The sequence below is a fragment of the Peromyscus eremicus genome, chromosome 1, assembly GCF_949786415.1.
Source record: "Peromyscus eremicus chromosome 1, PerEre_H2_v1, whole genome shotgun sequence".
Lineage (NCBI taxonomy): Eukaryota > Metazoa > Chordata > Mammalia > Rodentia > Cricetidae > Peromyscus > Peromyscus eremicus.
Window position 1 is genome coordinate 121,403,037 of NC_081416.1, and position 23,555 is coordinate 121,426,591.

At 37.8% G+C, this 23,555-nt stretch overlaps 1 protein-coding gene across 1 annotated transcript in view; it reads right to left on the reverse strand.

The window, feature by feature from the left end:
• Agbl1 (AGBL carboxypeptidase 1) overlaps positions 1 to 23,555 on the reverse strand; it is a 765,743-nt gene that overhangs the window by 224,992 nt on the left and 517,196 nt on the right. Inside the window, exon 22 of the mRNA XM_059270317.1 lies at positions 6,109 to 6,266. Within this exon, the coding sequence (XP_059126300.1) occupies positions 6,109 to 6,266 (158 nt within the window). The remainder of the gene's footprint in view (positions 1 to 6,108; positions 6,267 to 23,555) is intronic.

Sequence of the window (23,555 nt, forward strand, 5' to 3'; positions counted from 1 at the left end):
CACCCCTCCACATACTCAACAAAAACACACATAATACATACACTAAAAATAACTTTTATAAATAAAAAGAAAATCTCCCAGATGTTTTTAAAAAGACAAAAATAAAGAGCAATGAAAAAGAAGTAAGGGAAGCTATCAAAATTTATAAATGGTACTATTGTCTATCAGAAAAAATATTTCATAAAACAAATTTAAGTCTAATTATTGAATCGAGTGAACCTGCAAATAAATCCACACTAATGCAGAATTTTCTTATATAACTAAAATAATAACAGGAAATGACAGATGTCTGAATGATAACAAATTTTTAAAGATGAAAGTTAAAGCTTATAATGCTTTATTAAAGAATCATATCAAGAGGAATCAGAAAAAACACAACATATTTGGTGAAGACCATTGAAGACTGAGATGAATAGACATGAGGTATCAGATCTGATGATGACATCAGTAGTCAATAGGCCAAATACATCTACTATTTTAATATAATTCAAGCTAAAATCCCAGGGAGTCAAGCTTTGTAGTTTAAAAACTCAGTAGAGAATTCATCAGTGGAGATAAGTAGAGGAAGACATGGATCACTTTCCTAAGCCAATAGTAATGAGCTATACTTTTGACATCAGATGTGTACATTGTAGTGCTACAAGCATGAAGTCTGATGGAACAGGGTATAAACCCAAAAATGTACTAGGTGCATACTTGTGATCACATCATAACAAAGTGATATTATTATTACTAATTAGTGATGAAAAAGTAGGCTATGTATATACAGTATATACTTATTTATAGAGCATTGAGCCTATGGTCTTGTGCATTGACTTGACTACTTAGGTACATCCATAGTCCTCTTATTTACATATTAGTTTGAGACAGTGCCTCATTAAGTTGCTCAGGCTTGCTGTTAACTTTCTTTATAATCCAGGTAGGTTTGAACTTTCTATTATCCTCTCTCAGATTTCCAAGTAGCTGGGGTTACATGTCAGCACCACCAAGCCTGAAAGATGAAGAGTATATAATGGTAGGAAATGTGGAAGAAATTATATGGTCTTTTAATATATTCACTGTGAATTTTGACAAAGGTTATCTTGATGACTAAAGGCAGGGGTGGGGTGCTTTTTATGTTTTCCAAATTCTATATTTTGATTCATAGAATAAAAACCATATTGTAGCAAGAATCTTAAAAGTTCTTATTAATAAAAACAAACCTGGAGCCAGGTATTGGGTTAAAGCTGGAAGAGCAGAGAAGCAGAACAGACCACAGCTTCCTCACCTCGCCAATTTCTCAGCTGATTCTGTTTCCTTAGAATGGAAACCTCTGTGTCCTTATCCAAATGGATCTCAGCTGAACTGCTTCTCGAAAGCCTGAAAGTTTAACCACTCTAGTTCCTGGTCCTCATGCCTTATATACTTTTCTGCTTTCTGCCATCACTTTCTGGGATTAAAGGTGTGAGTTACCATGTGGCTTTAATCTCACAGAGATCTGGATGGATCTCTGCCTCCCAAGTGATAGGATTAAAAGCGTGTGTGCCACCATTTTCTGGCTTCTATATCTAGTGGCTGTTCTGTTCTCTGACCCCAGATAAGTTTATTAGGGTGCACAATATTTTGTGGAACACAATATCACCACACCATACTTTCCTTCTTTTTTTAAAAAAAATTACTCTCTGTGTGTGTGTGTGTGTGTGTGTGTGTGTGTGTGTGTGTGTGTTTATGTGTGCCACATGCATTCAGGGGCCCACAAAACCTAGAAGAGGCTTCACATCTCTTGGAACTAGATTACAGGCCATTGTGAGCCACCATGTAAGTTCTGGGAAATGATCCTGGGTCCTCTGCAAGAGCAATGCTTTTAAGTGTAGAGTCATCTCTCTATACAATAAAACTATAGTTGAAAAATAAAAATCAATTGCTCCTTATTTATTAATTTTTTCCTAGGGCTAAGGAGATGGCTCAGGTGGAAAAAAGCTTGCCTTGCAAGCAAGAGAGCCTGAGTTCAGTTTCCAAAATCCACATAAAATGTAGACATGGTGGTACATGCTCATAATTCTCCAATTGTGTGTGTTGCGAGAGGGGGAGGAGTTGATGGAGACAGGAAGAGCCTGCTTAGTCTGGTGAGCCTAGCTTGTGTGGTAAGTTGCAGCCAATGAGAGATGCTATTTCAAAATAGTATAATGACATTTCAGATGAATGATATCTGGTCTGTAAGAAGTACACCCACCTACCCACCCTCACACAAAAACACAAACACACAAATTAAAGGGGTATTTTTCTTTCTACAGTCTGCGGAAGATCTTGGGTTTTAGTGTTGTCCCATCAAACTAAAGAAAGAACTAAGCAAATTTGGTCCGTGTAAGTGCTAAGCAGATTCAGACCAAAGAGGCCATCTGTGGTTTGGAGAAGCTGCGAGTTACCGAGCAACTGCTGAGGCGCAGAGCGTGGCTCTGTTATTAATGGAGGGACACATGGAGATAGGGCCTCTCAGCTGAGAAGATCAAGAGGCAGTGGAGGGACACAAATCCAGATGAACAGCAGCTGACTCGGCAAAACTGTTAAATGACTTTGCAAAAGACCTGTCACTGGGGATAAAAGACACTTCCAGAGGGAGAGGCTCAGCATCCCTCCCTGCCCTGTGCATGGTTATTTCCAGGAGAAGATTGAGAGGGAGGAGAAAGGAAGAGAGAAGGAAGGAAGAGCAAAAGATGCTTTTAAGGAGTCAGCAGACATTTTTAAAGTGAGCAACTGGGAGGAAGAGGACATAGAAGAAAACAGAAAGCAAAGAGCGCATGCATTTTATTTCACTGTTTCTACCTTTACTGAAAGACAGCAAGTTGCTCTGTGGATCTGATGGCACTCTAATTGTTTTTATGGTAAATGAGGCATGAAACCTATTGTCAGAAAACACGGTGTTCATGTGTACAGCCACACATTCTCTTCCCGGCAGGTCAGTCCCCAGGGGTTAATGTATTTGATAAAGCTGGAGGCTCAAATGCCATATCCTTGCATTTCTTTGAGGCAAACATTTGGAAAAGAGCATGCTTTCCTTTTTCCATTCTTAGAATATGACAACAAGATCTTTGTAAAGGGTAGTGGAAAAACTTGTGTATCCAAAGAAGAGACAGGGTGTGGGAAGTTTGACACAGATCTCTTTAAAATATACTAAGAGAGGTTAGGGATATGGCTTAGTGGCTAAGAGCATTTGCTGTGCTTGCACTTGTACTTGAGTTCAAATCCCCAGTGCCCATGTAAAAAGACAGGCATGGCCTAAAATGTTAAAACAGTGGAGGACAGAGATGGGAGGGTCCTGGAGCATTCTGGTTGCCAGACAAGTGGATTCAGAGACCCTATCTCAATGGACACCAAATGTACTCCTCTGGTCTCTGCATGCATTTACAGGGTGTGCATACTTACATGCACATGCATGTATACCACACACTCATATATTTACAAGATGTTTTAAAATACTTTATAAATAAAAACAAAACATATGGAGAGCTGTTGACAAGCATTAATTGTATGCTTGGCATTTGCATAAAATCTTGGTGCTGGGTAAATTCCTAGGATTTGGTCTGTTGATACTCATATTTCTTTCTTTCTTTCTTTCTTTCTTTCTTTCTTTCTTTCTTTCTTTCTTTCTTTCTTTCTTTCTTTCTTTCTTTCTTTTTGTATTTTATTCAAACCAGACAAAATCCCAGCACTGAGAAATTGAAGTGGACACAAAACCCCACACCTATTGGAGATGACATTTGCAATTGATAAAGCGAAAATCAGTTTCTCCAAGGGAGTGTTACTTGATATTTGAACCACATTCCTGGGCAGGACCCATGCCCAGTAGAGTTGGTCAACATAAAATGAACTGAGTTTGTGTGTGTTGTTTTAGTAATATTTAATCAAATATCTTATCAAATATGATTATGATTTTTCTTCATTTAATTCTATTCACCAGATAAAAACTAATCAAGTATAATTCAAACAGCCTATCCCTGGCTTCACACCAACAGATTTTATTTCATTAGTTTTTCTTTAGTCTACTTCAGTGAGTACAGATTTGTTTCCTGGGATATTTTGGAGTTAAGAAACTTTCAGGTTGATTTTCCACAAGCCATGTAGTCATGACGCGCTTTGAGCAGGGACCAAAGTCTGTTTTGATAAATGGCTTCACAATGTAACAGATATTTTGATGACAAATAAAACTGTATGAAACAATTTCTCTATGGTTATCTACCAAACACACCTAACAAGTTTAATTCAAATATATTCCAAACAAGCATGTTAATCACATCCTTTATTTGGGCATCCTGCCCTTAAGTTGCTGAGATAGTCTAAGAAGAGGCAGAGATCAAAGGGCACTGTCTAGCTTCAGCATCCTTGGACTGGTGGCAGCTGAAGACTGATGGTCAGTGGTATGAGGTGTGTGTGACAGCTACCTTCTAATGACAACCCACATAGCAGCCATTGTATTTGAAGCCTGACACTGAACTCTTTAGACTTGAATTAGAAAAGACATTTCTTTGATAGATTTCTTCTCGTTCTCGTTTAGGCAATCTTACTGCGTTGGATCAAACAGACGGGCACAATCAATTCGGGGAAATCAAGCAATGCCAGTTCTGCTCAATCTTCCCTCAACGAGCAGCTTAGGACGAAGGGGAGAGAAAGGTAAGGAAGATAATTCATCCACATCCCCACTTAATATTGCTCAGCAAAGGAAAGGGTGAGAAGATGAGTGGAAATACAAGTGGAGGCAGGTGGATACCCTTGTTGTCAGAAGGGGGAATCTGAAAACTCTGAGACAATGTCAAATAGGTCAAACCTTTGGGTGCTGAGGCATACTGAAGGAATCAGGGGCAGATGGAAATGATTGTAATGCCCAAACAAAAGTAAAGGGTGGCAGTATGTCCAGGGGGTCAGGGTCTGGATTTGCTTAAGTCTCTGTCATCTGAGGTTTATATTACTCTGTGATGAACAAGTTAATTACTGTGTTAGATAATTAAGTCCCAGAGAAATGGAGGCCTTCCAAAGTTGTATTAATGCACACTACTAGATCTTTTTAGGCCTGACTGGCCATTTGGTAAGAAGCCACAGTGAAACAGCAATTTAATAGTAACACGCAGAAAACTAATGACATTTAGCTGGAAATAAGAGGCTTCCCCATATTAATACTTTTGCCTTTGCTTTTGGAGGCAAAGGGCATGGTTATATGTTTCCTCATCTACCAGCATACAGTAAATCCCCCATCAGTCCCATTGCTCAAAGTACAGGCTATGACTTAGCCTCTTTGGAACTTCTGGTGCCTTCTGGTCCTCTCTTCTTTTTCATATCATTATTTTTCCCTTCTTGTAACTGAATTTATTCTGGTCAGGACTAAAGTATTTTCCTCCAGGAAAGTGCATCAAAAAGCTCATTTGGATAATGGTTCTCCATTCCTTGACTCACTGCTGATGCTCAGTTCTCAGATATCTAGCCATTCCCCACCATGAGAGTTAGTTTCTCCTGACCAATGACAAATCATATTATATCCCAGGATCATATAGTTTAAGAGACACTTGTCTATATATTGTCAATAAGACACTTCCCCATTTTTTTTTTTTTTTTTTGGTTTTTCGAGACAGGGTTTCTCTGTAGCTTTGCGCCTCTCCTGGAACTTACTCGGTAGCCCAGGCTGGCCTCGAACTCACAGAGATCCACCTGGCTCTGCCTCCCAAGTGCTGGGATTAAAGGCATGTGCCACCACCACCCGGCCACTTCCCCATTTTTATATTGAGCAACAGCTCGATAATGTTACACGTATAAGAATGTAATTTGAGAAGAAAAGAGTCTGTACATGTATAAGTCTGTGGCACCAAGCTTCAGTGACATTATCATAAGCAATACATAATAATTATATATTTATAAATATGTAAAGTTTTATACCTACACATGTGTGTACATGTGGCAACCTCCATATTTTCAGTATCTGTGAAGCTCCAAGTCTGGCTTTCCTCACAGTACAGTTGAACCTACCTTCGCTTGGTAGTTCATCCTTATTTTCTGTCTGTCAAGGACCCATTGATCCACTTAACCAGCACACTTGTACTGAATATACCTGAGACATCTCTGATTCCCCTGTAAGCATCTTACCGCTGGAGGTAGTGGTCCAGAACATCTGCATTCAGCAGAGTTGTAGCTCGAGCCAAGAGCTCATGGCTACAGCTTGCAGATTTCAGCTCCAAGATGAAGAGGCCCAAGCAGAACATGGCTCCCATTTCCTCCAGTTCACTGGTACCAAACTGTAGTCCCTGTCAGTTAAACAAAGCAATCAACAGTGACTACTCTGTGGGAATTGAGTAGTGACATTTTCAGATTAGGAAGAGGGACTCTAGACACATGTCTGTCATAGAAACTGAGAAGTAATAGTGTTTGTCAGTCACTTTCCAAAGCTGACTTTTCTCAACCTGTGTTGCATGAACATTCTGTGTTTCCTGACAGGATAGCAAGCTTGAGAGGATGATTAAGGGCATGGGTGGCACAGGACCAATTACTCTTCCTACCCCCATTGCAGTGATATCCACAAAGTGTCCATCTGTATTTTGAAGAGGAATTTACTGTGGAGACAAAGATTTATTATTAAATAATCTTGTTAAGAGATACGTCATTTGACCCTAATTTTATTAAATAATGGTAAAGAAGGGTAGACATCCTTCACATATTAATATTGGAACTGCAAAATGAGCCATATTTCCCTGAAATTATCTTTTTATCTGTGCCAGAGTAATGCAACAAGTAAAGTCAAGCCTAGCACTCTAAGGTATAGTCCATGAAGTAGAGATGAGCACAGTGACCAGGTGTGATGAGATATGCTTGCTTTCCATCACTTGGGAGTCTGACTCAGGAGGATTATGAGTTCCAGACTAGCCTGTACGACATAGTGAAACTCTCTCACAAATCCTCTCTATGAAGAAGAAAGGGAGGGTGGTAGAGAGTGGAGCAGTTTACAGCAATTGAAACAAAACCTTTTGCGCATCTACTTAATGCCAGTAAGTGGTCTGAACATTTCGCAGACTCACAGAATGATGTTGGTATTTCCTCACCAAGTCCTACAAAGTAATTATTTTATCTAATCTGCACAGAAGGAGATCAGACACACACAAAAAAACAAGGAACTTATCTGAGGTCCTACAGCCAGTAAGAAACAGAGACCAGCAGGGGAATTCTGCCTCCACCACTGCATGTGAAATTCTATATACAACACAGACTGCTACACAGCAAGGGAGAAAGTGTGCTCTTCAAAATTCAAATCAGAATTGGATTTAAATCATGGTTTCACTATTTTCTGATGGTATCATATGGGGTTCTAAAACTTTACTAGCATTGACTCCCTCATCCGTAAAATGGGATCATCATCCTCCCCTCTAGACATCTACAGTATTATAAATTCTGTCACTTTTGTATCTGATGATAAGTGTTCCAGAGTCCCTGCAATATAAATAGAAATTATCTCAGATTCTTATTCTCTTTTCCTAGAAAAGAGGTTTCATGTGATGGAAATTCAAAATAGCCCTGGGACTTACATATTTCATCTAAATAAAAAAATCAGTAATTGATTATTTTAATAAAATGCATATTATCATATCAAATATTTTACTAGGATATACTAATTGTACAAAATAACTGGTTTCACTCAATGTATTGTAATATAGAACATTATAATTACAACATACAATTATAAAATAGTAAACAGTTTATTATATATTTCAAAACAACTAAAAAATTATTTTAAATCTCACCAGCACAAGAAAACATGATGCATGTTTGATGTGATGGATATGATAATTACTTTGCTTAATCATTAGACATTATACACATGTACATACTGCTTAATCATTAGAGATTATTTGCACACAGCACAGTTCTCCAAAATAGGTACAATTATTATGTCAGTTAAAATTAAAGTTTAGGATTTTCCATCCAAATAACAGTGCTGCTATGTTCTAGAGGACAGAGATAGGGCAGGACTGATTGTTAAGAATAGCTTATAAACATCCCAAGGAAACCAAACAAATCTAGAAATTGGGAAGCCTCAAGCCTCATAGGAGTCTTCTGAGGTAAAGCATTCCCTGTGAGTAGAGAGTCTCAAGTTGATTTGAGCTGCTTGAAAATTGGATTTTCTGCTTGTTTTGACACCTGTTTCCTAAAGAAAGGAGACATTACATCAGAGTTGAAGGAAACAAGTTCCTCTGTAAACAGCTACAGTACAAGGGAAAGACAGATGTTGAACAAATCGCTTTTATTTCCTCCTCCAGTCCACAGGGGAAAAAAAGACCACTTTTTAAAAAGAGAGAAAAACCCCAGAGTCCCTTTCTGTGTGCTGAAGTTCTAAGGTCTGACTTTTTGCCCAGTCTTGTGTAGACTTTCTTCTTCCTTGGAGAATGACCTGACCGGGTCAGAGGAAAGGACATGAAGGTCACATTCATCCAGTGATCTGCCTCATATATGTGGCCTAGGAAGGTCTACTAGAAGAAAAAAAGAGGAAAACTCCAGCCTTCTGGACCTGGGAGAGCTCCATACACATCCCAGCCTCTAGCTAGGTGTATATCTGGATAAGCACTGTAGAAACCCATCTACTAGCATGTGCAGTATTGATGGGCCAGGGGCCACTGCTTCACACCAGTGCATTGATAGCAGCACAGTGATAGCATTTATAATGTGAAAATAGCTTCTATCCCCAGCGCAGCCCCACTTATTCCAGGCAGCTCTTGGCATCATAAAAACACTAGTTCAGAAAACTCCTAAAGGAACTCATATCACTTTATTGGCTGAGAAGACTTGGGCGAGACTGCAGTTTCATTTTGCCCTCTCCTATTGATTTTTCTTTCCCACTTTCTTTTTATTTTCACTCCTACACAGTATTAACAATATTTGCTTATATAAATGATCTCTTTCTCACATTCAAGTCCTGGTGTGGAAATAAACTTGCAAGGGAAAAGACTGAGTAGCATCTCTTTCTGACTTGAACACACACCCATCCATGGTATACTGTCAATGCCTAATAAATGAACATGCAAGGCCCCTTCCTGAGTGAATGTGGAGAGACCTTTGCAGACGTCCCTTAGGCACACACTGCACTTGTCACATGGACCTTGATTTCTCTCGGTGGAGAATTCATGAGCGCCTTCAAATAATTTTCTCCCACTTTCACAACTCATGAACATTAAAATTTGCATATTTTTGCTCAAGAAGAACCACATCTCTCTGGGTATGATGTGTGAGTTATCATGCACAACCTCTAAATTGGTTACTTGGTGGCCTCACAGTAGTGAGTATATAAATAAAGCTGTAGTTACATCAGTTAAAATTGAGAGCCAATAAAATAGAAAACTAACTTTTATCCCTAATAGTTCATTAACCACCCCAGAGACAATAACAAAGTCTGGCTATATTCACTTAAGCAAGTAAAATTTTCCTTTGCATATTACATAAATGTAGGGCATGGTAGAAGATTCATGGCATTATTTCAACACTTTAAAATCGTGGGTGTATCATCTGTCTTCCTTTCGATTTTCTTATGATTGAAAAATGACTGCTGTAATTTCATCTACTGCATCATTCAAAGGGGAAGAAAAGAAAATAATGGGGGAGAAATCACCAAAATGTTCTTGCTTACATTTCACTCAGCAGAACTATGTCATAGAGCCACTCCCAGATTTTTAACAGTCTGTAATAGAAACTTTTAGCTTGTTCAACCTCTGCAAAAAAGGAGAATAAGAGCCATGACAGTCAAGGTGGATGAGACAACTGTGTGTTCTACCTTGACACTTTCGTAATAATGTTGCTAAAATATGCGAGTGGCTATTCATGCTAGCAGTAAATACACCTCACTGCCATAACAATCAAATGTCTTAATAATCCCTGCCTCCCAAACAATATTTGTTAAATATGAGTAAGATCAAAAGAGAGTTCAAGAAACATAGGTTTAAATAGCATAAAGGCTAGAATAAAATACAAAAAAATTACTAAAATAAACATATGTGGGGAAATGTGCAGCTTCATTATTTTAAATAGAACTGCCATTTACACCCAGCAAATTAGTGCATATATATTTAAGTTTGCAACATTTCTGACCTCCCTTTATGCCAAAGGCTGCTAGATATCAAAGTGTCTGTTGGAATGTAAATTGATTCATACCTTTAGGGAAATTACTCAATAACATTTGACATGATAATGTCACTTCAGGGAACTATCCTTAATGAACTGATTGAAAAGGAAAGTGAAGCTATATGCATAAAAATGTAAATTATGCCAATGTTATATGTAATAATCAAAATTTGAGGGAAATAAAACCTAAATGTCTAATAAAGAAGGAATGACTAAAGGAACTATAATGGAATAAATCTGATAGAATGTAATGGAGTCATTAAAATGATAATTATAACAACCATTTAGCAATATGGAAAATGCTCATGGTTTAATGATAAAATAAAGCTACATACAAATTATGCAAAATATACTGAAGAGTTAACAATGAAGAGAAGTGGTTACCCAGCTTCCTGGACTCCAAATCCTGCCAGACTTTATTGCTATCATTTTCCAGTAAAACCTAGATATTTAGAAGAGAGAGGTTTTACAGTTATATCTTGAATGTTTGGATACCAAAATTTCAAGAGAACTCTGCTACATAAAAAGGTTATTAAAATGCTGTGTTCCATCAATAGATGAAAGGTAAAGTTTCTTCTGATTTTTGGGAGATCTGTTAATCCTTATCATTCTTAAGAAAATTTAGAGGTGGGAATGGGGAGTAGGCTGGGGAGAAGGTGAGAGGGGTGGGAGGGGGGAGAACAAGGGAATCTGTGGCTGATATGTAGAACTGAGTTGTATTGCAAAATAAAAAAAAGAGATTCCTTAAAATTAAAAAAAAAAGAAAATTTAGATTTTCATTTCTTTCATTTGGAATTCATTGACATTATAACTAGTCCTTCAAAAATTCTAGAAAAATAACACCCATTAGCCTTTTGAACATTGCCTCCCTGACTGTTCTCTGACAAGAATTTTTTTAAGTGACTAGTAAGTTTATGTTATTTGTTTTACTCTGCCCTTCATATGACTTAACTTTAATAACAAATTTTCCATTTCTCCTTTATTATGATAAATTCTGGATACATTTTGATAAAAATATTCCATTTCAATGATTCTCTCTCCAGCCATATTGAATTTTCTTGCTAATGCTCTGACTGTATTGAATCTTCTTGTTTGAAAACATTAAAAATTGTTTCTAAAAAATTATTTCTAAAACTCTTACTTTATTTTGATTTACCTTATCATATACAATCACACTGGGCATTATTTATTAGTTCCATTTTTCTTTTAAATAGTGCTAAGGTAGGATTTTTGCTCAGTTGTTTTACTATCATTGAAATTCTAAGTTCTTATCTTTTGAACTTTGAAAAAATCTTTTGTAAGTTTAATTCAATGCTTCCTTCTCAAGTTAGAAATTGTGTCTTTCTGCCTTACATACTTAGGGACATGAGCCATAAAATGTTACTATAGATCACATTTTTAAGTAATGTCCTTTACATGCTCTACTGTGAATTTTGAATTTAAACTTAATTGAAGGAGGGTTCTGACTAGTAATACAAATAGTGGGTTGGCTTCCTTACCCCCAAGCCCATTGAATATCCCTACTTTATCCCTTCACATGTTATAGTTTTACTTTTCATAGATGAATGTTGTTAGCTTGTAGTCCTGGCTTCACGTGATGGTTCCTAGTCTCTAGTCAATCCCCAAACCATGAATGGTCTTCAACTTTTACCGCAAAGCCCAAGACAGGAATGGGTGTTGGCCTATGAAGATCTCTAGAAAATTCTCATTTTATAAAAACTGGGCATCATTGAACACCCTTATAAATATATGCATAGGGAAGATAGTATGTTAGTAAGAAATAGTGCAACTGAAATAAAAACAAATACTTTCAAGACGCAGAACAAATGTTTTCTATTGAAATAGATTTACTATCAAAGTAAGTAGCTATAAAATTTCCTGTTTATGTTCTCAGAGAAACAAGAGCATATAGAACTGAGAATAAATGAGAAGAATGGAAAGGGTATAATAGAAGTTAGGAAAGAATGCAATATAGAGATGGAACATGGAATTACTAAGTTAAAAGCAGACACGGCTTAACAGACTGGTGTAGGTATAAAAATTCATTCTAGAGAAAACAACCTCATGACTTTATCCAATATTTTAAGGGAAAGATGGTTAAAATGATGAGTAAGTATTTAGGACAGATGAAGGAAGAGTGATGTTATCCTAACTATTTTTTTTCTTTTTTAAAAAATTTTATTCTTGGCCGGGTGGTGGTGGCGCACGCCTTTAATCCCAGCACTCGGGAGGCAGAGTCAGGCGGATCTCTGTGAGTTCGAGGCCAGCCTGGACTACCAAGTGAGTTCCAGGAAAGGCGCAAAGCTACACAGAGAAACCCTGTCTCAAAAAACCGAAAAAAAAATTTTTATTCTTAAGTACAGTACATTTTTATCATATCTGCCCCTCTCTCCCTCACAACTCCTATGTCTCACATTTCCTTCTCTACTAAAATCTTGGTCCTCTTCTTCTATTACCATTATATATGATATCTACTATCCATGCATATACATGTGCACAGACACACACGTGTGTGTGTGTGTGTGTGTGTGTGTGTGTGTGTGTGTGTGTGTGCGCGCGCGCAGCTCATCCCTGAGGAAATCTGATTCCCACTCCCTTTGCAGCCATTTACTGCCTATAGTTCCTCAACTAGTAGTTGTGAGCCCTCCCTTCCATAATGTTCCATGAGCCTTGGGTGTAGGGGTTGTGTTATAGATGCCTCATGAGAGATTAGATACTTAAACATCATTGCTAATTTTCTGCACTTTGACTAGTTGTTCTCTGAAATAACCTCCATCCACTACAGAAATATGCTTCTTTGGTGATGAGGAGAGCTGTGCTACTCTGTGGGTATAAGGATAAATGTGTAGAAGGCAGTTGGATATCACATCAATTTAGCAGAAAGCCAGCAGTAGGTTCTCTTCTATTGTCAATATTATCTCCAGCCTCAGGTTCTTGGCTATGTTTATATTCAGGCAGGCTTTTACTCTAACAGAAGTCAGCAAGAGGAAAAGAAACAAGATGAAGAAGTGAGTATCTGCCTCTTTTCCAAATAATAACTAAACCTAAGATCAAGGGCCCTTGCTAAATATATGAGATACAATTAGCAAGAGGACATGGGATGAAACATATTGGGATGGATAAGAGTAATCACGTTAAGCAACCCAAGACTGCTCACCTTACCAAATACTAAAGCCAATAAAGCAGGATGTACAGATTTTCATAGAGGTCAAAAATTACCATTTCTTTCAAAATGTTCATACATGCTGTTGTATGAGGGAGAAATTACCCAATATCTGCCCATTCCATTGACACAGCTCCATCCATGTATAGCTTGGTGAAATAGTGAATTGATTGGCATTACTGAAATGAGCATTGGTGATGTTCAGATACCTGTGACACTGGAAAGCCCATCTAAGCATTGGTGACAAACCATAAAGCTGCATCCCTTAATCTCCCCACCCAACTTGCAAGCAATCCTTCTGGAGAAGCTTGTCACTTCTCCTCAGCAGTCATCACTGCTTATCCAGCCTCTTGTACAGGCCTTGTGAATCTTCTAACTCTCTGAGCTTCTTGAATCTTATGAGCCTCCATCTTTCCTCCAGTAGTGATAGTTTTACTTCAGAGGAATTTATTATTTGACTGATGCTGAAAACAAATGATTATCATAATGCAGAAATAAAATAGATCCTAATTAGAGATGATAGATACTAGATAGATAGATGACAGACAGACAGACAGACAGATAGACAGATAAATAGATAGATAGATAGATAGATAGATAGATAGATAGATAGATAGATAGATAGATAGATAGAAGATAGAATATAGAAGCAGGCATATATAAACATTTAGATCCCAAATTAAAGAAATCCTGTTTAGAACTATAATCAAAATTTATGTAATGTGACCTAGACAGTATCTTTTTAATGGGATAGTAGTATCATTGGGAATGCCACTAAAATATATTTCACACAATAAGAAATTAAAAGACAGAGAAGAAAGAAGAAACTCATGGCAGCTGCATGCATTCCTGATGAAATTAGCAGCATGTGAGCCTCCAGAGAGCACTGTGCATGACACTCTGAAGTAGTACCTGCACCCAGAGAGCTTCACACCCAATACTACCATGTCTATCTGTATGGTTTGAAGGAAGTCATTTGACATTCTAATGCCTTCGTTTCCTTCTATGTATAATGGAAACAAAGTGATTTATAGCTTATTGAGCTTCCAAAATAATATTTTCTCTCCATTTCTCTGTTTCTCTCTGTGGGGCATGGGTTGTATGGAGGTGTATCTGTGTGTGTAACTTAGCCCATGCACATTAGAACAGTCTTCATTGTTATCAATGATAAAGCAAATGTTATATAAAACCAAGAGCTGTAACATTGCCCTTATTAAAGCTGTGGCCTAAATTATATCCTGCTCTCATCACTGTTATTTACCATTATTTGAAAAGTTCCAGAAAATCCAATAAGAAAAATGAGCTGCACATATTAGGAAGGAAGGAATCCCATTATCATTGTTTGAAGACTGGTCATATACTAATATAAGTCAAAACAAGCAAATAGAACACAGAATACATTAGACACACATAAAGAAGTAAGTAAGTAGACAAGGTTACAAATTAAATACATGAAAATCAATTTTTTCTCTGAAACATCAAAATAAATTACTAAGTGTAATAAAAAGTCCATTCACAAAAGCATTCTATCTATAAAATATCTGAGAATGGACTTAGTAACAACCATCCAAGAGTTATGTGATGCATTCTTGCACTTTACCAAGAGCTAACAAGGAAAATTTAAACAAATGGATAACTACAGTGAATTCTGGGAAAGCAAAGAAGAACCATACAACATCAATTCTCCTCATATTGCTCTACAAAAACATAGGAAATCAAAATGCCAATAGATGGTTTTTCAGTGCTGACAAACTAATTCGACTTCAGAAGAGCACATGGCAAAAATCCTCATCCCAGAATTGCTTTGATAAACAGCCTAAAAAATAATGAGTTTTCATTCACAGAAAGGAAAATCCTGTTACACACTTTAAAATAGGCATGCTTCATTTTATCATATTGTTCTCCACTGCACTCTGCAGACCATGAGCTTGTTTGCTTGTATATAAATTAAAGGGTGGCAACAACCATATATCAGCAAGCCTATTTGGATAATTTATCCAACAGGTTAGCTAATGATTAGAACCCTTAGCAATCAAACATTTTAATTAAGGCATATACATTCATGGGACACTGAACTTTTTGTGTGACTCACTTATCACTCATTGCAGTGATGGCCGTATTGCAATGGTCTTAAGCCAAACCCTTGATATCCCAGAGGTACACTCATCATTGAACATGATGGAATTGGTGCAAAGCATGACAGACAAAACAAGAGATGAACACACAAAACAGGAAAGAGCTTGCACAGTGCAAAGAATCTACATGGTCAGGGTATGTTCTATGATGATGCAAAAGCTGAAGTAATTGGTCAAAACACTTAAGGGAAAAAAATATTAGTCCAAAGATAAAAACCCTCCCCCTTTGATTATGAAGTTGAAGGCTTGAAATTTGAAACCTTTAAAAACTAAAGACTAGTGTTTTCTCATCACACCCAACTGGTAAAGAGCTGAAACCAGGAACCATTTGATCTCATCACCAATGGAAATACACGTAAGTACGTCCACAAAGGACTGGCTGGGTATATAAACCAAAAGGTCTTCAGAATTTCAAGTCCAGGAAATAATTTTAAGGAAATAATTGACTGTCTCTGTTTCAACACTACGTCATGACTATCACTGTGATGTCACTTGTTTAGATTACATTCTGTGATATGAATACACTCATGGTTGCTTAGCCAATAATGTACCTGTGTGCATGTAGTGTTTTCTCTGTTGTTCACCTTGTGCTTATTTCTCAAATTTATTTAAAATAGTTTTAAATTTTCATACATATATACAATGTACCTTGGTCAGACTAACTCCTAACTCTTCTCCTTCATTTTCCCGTAGATACTCCCAATATATCCCCCTTCCCAATTTCATTATCCTTCTCTCTCTCCTTTTTATTTTGTTCTAATAAAATCCATTGAGTTAAGTTAGTAGAGCCTATATGTACAAGGATATGGATAAATCACTAGGACATGAGCTATCTACCAGTGACCACCTCTCCAAAGAAGGTTGACTTCCTCTCCCAGTAGCCACCAACTGCCATCAGCTCCTCAGCTAGCATAGAGCCTCAAGTGCTTCTCACACATCCATGCTGGAATTTTAACTGTTTTCATCTTGTAAAGATCTTGTGCAAATAAATTACTTTCACACAGGTGTTATGAGCTCATGTATGTAACAGGCATATCAGGTCCAGAAGACAGTATTTTGCAAAAATTTAAGTGACCTCTGTATTCTGAGACACTGGATACCTCCACATGGTGAGTTATCACAACTCAAATATATTTTCTTAGAGCATTTTCCTTGTTGTTTTCTAATAATGTAAAAATAGCTCATTGCCACTCAAACAGTGCATCTAGTTTGAAAACAGTAGCATGTCTGAACTCATATTTCATATAATGGGAAGTTTCAAGTTCATGAATGAAATTAAATTTAAAATTATTTTGAACATTGTTGAGATTCAATCATATTAATTTAAACACTTAACAGGAGAAAATAGAAAGGGAATAAATGTTCTAAGGAATCTATAGGGTATTATTGGAGTATATTCATTTTACATAGTATGGAGCTTCATGAAGACATTTTCATGCAGGTGTATAAAATGCTTTAGACATAATCTCTTCTATACATCCTTTCTACTCCTCTTAATCCTTCTCATTAGCCCCTTCACTCTAGATAGTTTCACTATGACTTTCACTTTCATGTCATATATACATACATAATTTTATATAAAATCAAAAATAAACAAATGAAAGAAAACACAATTTTATCCTGCTGAGACTTAATTAGGCTAATACGATAATTTAATGGTGGATCTATTTTTCTGAAAATTACATAATTTTGTTTTTATGCATAAATGAAATTGCAATAACACACACACACACACACACACACACACACACACACACATAAATACTACAAAGTTGGTTCCATAACTTAGCTTCTGTGAATAGTGCTATAATAGAAACTGATAGCCAGGTGTCTCTGTGACATGTTGACTTGGTTTCCTTTGAGTAAATACCTAGGAGTGCAGACCAGGGTCATGTGATAGATCTATTTCTAATTTTTGACAAAATATCCATATTTCTTTCCGTAGTAATTGGAGAGTAAGTTATATTCTCACCAGCAATGTGTAAAAGTTCCCTTTTGCCTGTCTCCTCACCAGCATCTGTCATTTTCTGAATGACTATCACTCTGACTGGTGTGAGATGGAATCTCAGTGTCAATTTAGGTCATTTTTTTCTGACATATCCAGTGTCTGAACCCTCCATTTTCCTGTGTATACTTCCTGGTAGCATTTAGAATCTCATTCTAGGCTCTCACTATTTTCCTTATGTAAGAATCTTTTTCCTTGGTCTAGTCATAGCTATGAAACAACCTATTTCTTTGGTATTGTTCCTAGAAACATTCTCAAAAATCTTTATAAAATGCATGTGTGGGATGAGAGACAGTGACTTTGGAGACTTTTATGAGATTTACTTTTATTATTTTAAATATGTAAATTTATGTTTTGGTATGAGTATGTACATGTGAGCTCAGCTGCCCAAAGAGGCTAAAGATGTTGGCTCTCTCTAGAAGTGGAGTTATATGTGGTTGTGAACTGCTCAACATGGATATTTGAAACTGAACTTGGATCATCTGCAAATACAGAAGTGTTCTTAACTGCTCAGCCACCTCTCCAGAGAAGGCTGTGAACTGGAATTTAGTTTGTGCATTCCCTACCTTGTCATGCACCCAGCAGAGAAGTTAGAACTGAGCCAATCCAGCTATGCAGAGCTGAGAACTCTAATAGGTAGCAGGGAATAAAGAGAGAGGCTGGTGGATAGGCTCTATGGCATCCTCGCATATCGACTCCATCAAATGGACTCTAATGCTTTCATGCTGGGGAATGAATCAATCATGGAGCGTGTTGCTATCTCTGCTAGACTCTATCTGATGGGTTCTTCTATACAAAGTCCCCCAAACCCCCAGGGCCCATCCTTTCAGGCCGAGCTTCCTCTTCCATTACTGACAACTGTTTCCTTAGTAACTGAAAAAAAAAAAAAAAAAAAAAAAAAAAAAACACCGTATATTCACTAGACCAGCAGGGCACAAGGTGTGAGCTGGATTTCAAATATGTCCTTCATTTCTATGTTGGACTTACTGAGACTTTCATTGGTGAAATTGTCCCTACACTATGAATGACCACACAGCAGATAGCAAAGCTGTCTTTGAGTGCCTTTCATGTCTTTATGAACCACACCACCAATGGTAATTGTGAAACAGATGCTACATCTTTAAATAGCCTAGAATTTAAGCAAGCCTATTTCTCTGATCCACAGATATGTAAACGGGCAGTGCTGTGTGCACAGTTATATAGATCTACCAAGACAATGATGAAACAAATCTTTGGTCCATGCCAATGCAACACACACAAAAAAGTCAAGCTTCATATACCTGTCTCTCAAAAGCTTTTGAAGATCTGGAGGTCATCCTTTATTTCAGGCTACGTGTAAAGCTCTAGTCCCTTCTGGAAACCTCCACAAACACAGCTCTCTCAGTCTGGCACAGGAACATATGTAGCCCAGTTGTGGATCATTGCAGGTGGCTTTCCTTCCTCACTATTATCACTCACAACCCTGCACTCATCTTCCACAACCCTCCCAAGCCTATTTTACATGATGGCAAAAGTGATGTCTCTAGGTCTGGGACTATGTGGGTTCTGTCATATCTAACTTGAAACTTTGCTTCTACTCCATCAGACTGGAAAAGAGAAGACGAAGAGGCTGCTTTTCCCATGCTTCCCATAGGTTACAGCCATCATTTAGACAAGCTTGTCTGAAAGGACAATGATCATCTAGAGCCTTGCTGGCCATAGCGACAAAGCAGAGCTCTGGCCTTGCAAGTTGAACTCTTTAGTATATGCACATAATAACACGAGTATGAAGCTACAGCTTCCCCATCCCCATATGCATGTTGTCTACCAGGAAAGGGGTCCATTATACATGTCTTTGCCAGTCACACTGGCTGGAGGGCAGCTTTTATTGGTAGGAACATTAAAATCAAGTTCAATAGTTTTCAAAATGTGATCTGCATATTAATGCTTGGCTATGAAACATTCATAAATTTGTGTCTTTGATGAAATAAGAGGCCTGAGCCAAAAGGGAAGCCAGTCTTACAACTAAGCACATGGTTTAAGCTTAGCTCATTTTAACAATGAAGGGAACATTGTGGTGGCATTTATTTATCCTGTCTACTGGATTCTTAGAGAAACATGGCATTCCATGGCTCAACAGCTCATGGCCAATAGGTGTCAATAGATGATTTGAGGGGTACTATGCCCGAGTATATAGTCCCCAGGAAGGCTGTCATGTAGAATAGTGTAGTTTGTTAGTAATGATCTCTCAGGTAATCAGAATCTCAACTCAGCCACTCTCCCATCTATACAACTACATTCACATTCACACTGCTTTTAACTTCAGTACCCTCAATTTTAAAATGGGAAAATATTTCCTACCACTGAACGCCTCATGGGGCAATGAGCTATAAAGAACACATGCCCTGCCCAAAACTGTAGAATAGGTGCTCTGTCTAAGTGTCAATTAATTCAAGGACGTTATGTGGTATGGATGTATGCAAGTATGTGTATTTATGTGTGTGTGTATGTGTGTTTGTGTACAAGAGTAGTATATGTCTCTGATCATATGTGTATGCATACGTGTGTGTGTGTGTGTGTGTGTGTGTGTGTGTGTGTATCATAGGTCAACGTTGGATGTCTTTTCCTTTACCACTCTGCACTTGAATTGCTGAGACAAGTTCTCTTCACTGATCCTGAATCTTACCAATTAGGCCATGCTGGCTAGCCAATGAGCTCTATAGATCTACTTATTTCTGCTCCCTGCTGCCCACCCCCCAGTGATGGGGCTTTGTTTTGTTTTGTTCTTAATGTGGATTCTAGGTATCCAAACTTGGGTCCCCAAGCTTTTACCCCAAGTACTTTACCAGCAGAACTGTCTCCTGAGCCCACTGTTTCTGGGGTTTTCAGCACTCAGAGTATCAAACTCAGAGTCATAAAATTTTTCAGAGTTAAGAAATGCATGTCTATACATCTCTGTATATGAGTGAGTGCCACTAGTGACTGCTTGGTTTTCTTCTATGTGAATTATTTACTTTTCTCCATTATTTTTTCTGGCCAATATTATATAGGTAAAACAAAGCAATGAAGTATCTCTGATATTCAAAAGAAATTAGAGGTTTGACCATTATGTTTAATTAAATTAATGAGTAAGGCAAAATAGAACAGTATTCCTAGGGTGTGTATTCTGTAGGGAAAAAAAACAAGATTATTCAGAGAAAGAAAATGTGGATTTTGAAGTAGAGAAAAATTTTCCCAAAACAATGATCCATTACTAGTCAGATATGTTTGCTGGAAATCTGAACTAACACAGCATATCCAGCATCAAAGGCAAAGAAAAGGAGCTCTTGCAAAACCATGCATCCTGGTGAAACTTCAGCATCCTCTCCCAGAAGCACATGTCACAGGCTACTTGAAGGTTGTTCATTTGCTCTCTTCAAGAGAATTTATTTGGGTTTAAATAACCAAGAAATGTTGTAAACATTTGATTATTCTTAAATTGCATGTCCATATACATGTAGGCTTCTTTTAGGTAATATCTCTGGTTTCATGAAGAATTGGACAGTTTTATTAAGTTTGACAGGGGAGCTGGGTCAAACTATCATCACCAGCAAATAGTTTAAGGTCTGTGGTCAACTCACTCATCTAATGCACATCAGCGTAACCCATGGTGTCCTGGGACTTAAGATAAAAGAAGCATGTTCCGGCTTTCAAAGAAGACCTGCTCATCAGCCATCCCTAAAAGACTGCCTTCACTTCTTATGGGAGTATAGGGCTTGGTTCACGGGTGTGATTTTAGTTCTGGATGGACAGTGAAAGGATCATGGAAAGGGATAAAAAAAATTTGGATAGGTGGGACTTCATCAAAATAGGGGAACTACTTGCATGTTTCAGGAAACAAAACTTCTTTGACTTAAGCTAGGCTTTGGAAGGTGTGTACCTGCAGACATCTTCTGGTTAGCCACAATGCTTACCTATCAGAGAGTTCGAAAAGTGGTATAGCTAAGCTTGTATAGAAGCACAGGCTGTTTGGCAAGCAGTTCTTGTATTTCCCTAGTCCCTTGTAACTGCATTGCCTGCCTAGTACCCATAGGCACTCAAGTTGTAAGCATTTCTTGTCACCTACACACTCTCTCATGAATATGTGTATCATTTTCCTTCAGGTTTTCGCTGAACTGAATACATTAAAGAGGGACAGAACGGGGAAAACATGAACATAAACAACAAGAAGGGCTCACATGCATTTAAGTCTGTCGATTGCTGTGTGGCAGGGTTCCCTGGTAAGGTCCAAACAATAATATCTGACCAAAAGCAGTAGGACCACTTAGTATTCAGATCAGTCAAATGAGGCCTGACTAAATGGAGAGAAAAATCATCACTGACAGCTTAAAAGCAATTAAGATCACTGTGTGAATTTTTTTTTTAGATTTTAGTCAATAAGTAAATTAAGAAGTAATGATTAATTTCAGTATCTGAGTGAACATATCAATAAGAAAAATGTATTGACCACAGTGGAATATAATACAGTTAACATTAAGGGTGATTATTTTTTAAATTTTCTAAGTTGTTACTATTGTCAGACAATGAGACCAACCCAATTACATACATATTTGTAAAAATATGTGTAAAAGGCACACTCTAAGAATACAAAGTATTCTGATTATTCTGAAGGAGAAATTTGTTTGTTTTCATAAATGTATTTATTTTTGCTGTAAGCAAAAATAATGGAATACATATTGTGGACATTTTTGCATCAGGTATGCCTCTGGACCCAGATGCAAGAAGGGAACCCTGATCCAAATGTACAGGCAGTAGATCTTTTCAATTGAAAAGGAAGATTCTGTTTTTCCTCTACCCTAGGCCTGCCTGTAGAACTGACATTTTCTGCAGGAAACTTTCTTTCCTGTGAATGTAAGTCTACGTTTCTTTGGTTTGGCTTACCAGATAAAGGGAGTACGTTAAATTCATATCAATCCCAGAGTCACAGAGCAGTGACGGCAAACACTGTGCCTGTGGCTTGGTGAATCCCTGGGGTTTATGTCTGTGTAGACAGGCTTCAGAATCCATGAGCAGACAAGTAATAATAGTCATGAAAGCAGTAACAGACCTGAGCACTGCCAGGCTGTAATTGCTCTGGCAGCCAAGCAAACAGTCCTACTGCAGGCTACAAAGCTTTGATACCCAAGCACTCTGGAGGGAACAGCTGGAGACCCCAGCAAGCTGAATCCTTGTTAGCAGACTTTGTTCACTTCAAACAGGGAGGGATGTTTTGTTTTTTTAATGAAACCCTTTCCAATCAGCCTAGTCTTCTTCCTGCCTGCCTCCAACCTCATTCAGATGTCATGCTTTACATAAGGCAGAGTATCCAGGTTAGATGCTGTTGCTGGCCGAAGAACTGGAATGCACTGCCAATCAGAGGCTTGGAGTTCAACATGGAGCAGCAGACAACTGTGGGGTTTAGGGAAGAAGCAATTGCTACTGCACTCAAGAGAGAAAATCCTGCTTTGGGGCAAGGAGATGAACCTACACCAGGACCTCCTGCAAGGATAGGCCTCGGCACCTGGACCTTTGACTTCACAGACTGTGGCTATTGGAATGAGACTAGTCACCCTAAGCTTATATGTTTGAATATTTGGTCCCTAGTTGGGGGAACTATTTGGAAAGGATTAGGAGGAGTTATGGTCTTGTTGGAGAAAGTGTGTCACTGGGGATGGGTTTTAAGTTTCCCCAAACTAGTGCCATTCACAGTGTGCATCCCTGCCTCCTACCTGCAGATCAAGTTGTGGGTTCTCAGCTGTACTTACTACTGAGCAATTGCTCCACCATCATGGACTCTAATCCATATAAGTTAACTATAATCCAATTAAATAATTTCTCTAATAAGTTGCCTTGGTTATCATGTTAGGTCTCAGAAAGAGAAAAGTAACTAATATATATGGCTTGGAGCAGGGTCATATTTTAAGGTTACCAAAGACTTCATGTTTTAAATCAACTTATTAAGCAGTCTTGCAACTATTTAGAAACTCTTATCAGTGATTCTACAAATGATAACCATTAACAAATAGAATAACCTTAGCTTTTTCATTGCCAATAATGCACGGCTATTACTATATAACCATTTAGTGGATGTGGAGATAGAAAAGAGTTGTGACTCATGTAAATGCTGGTGGAA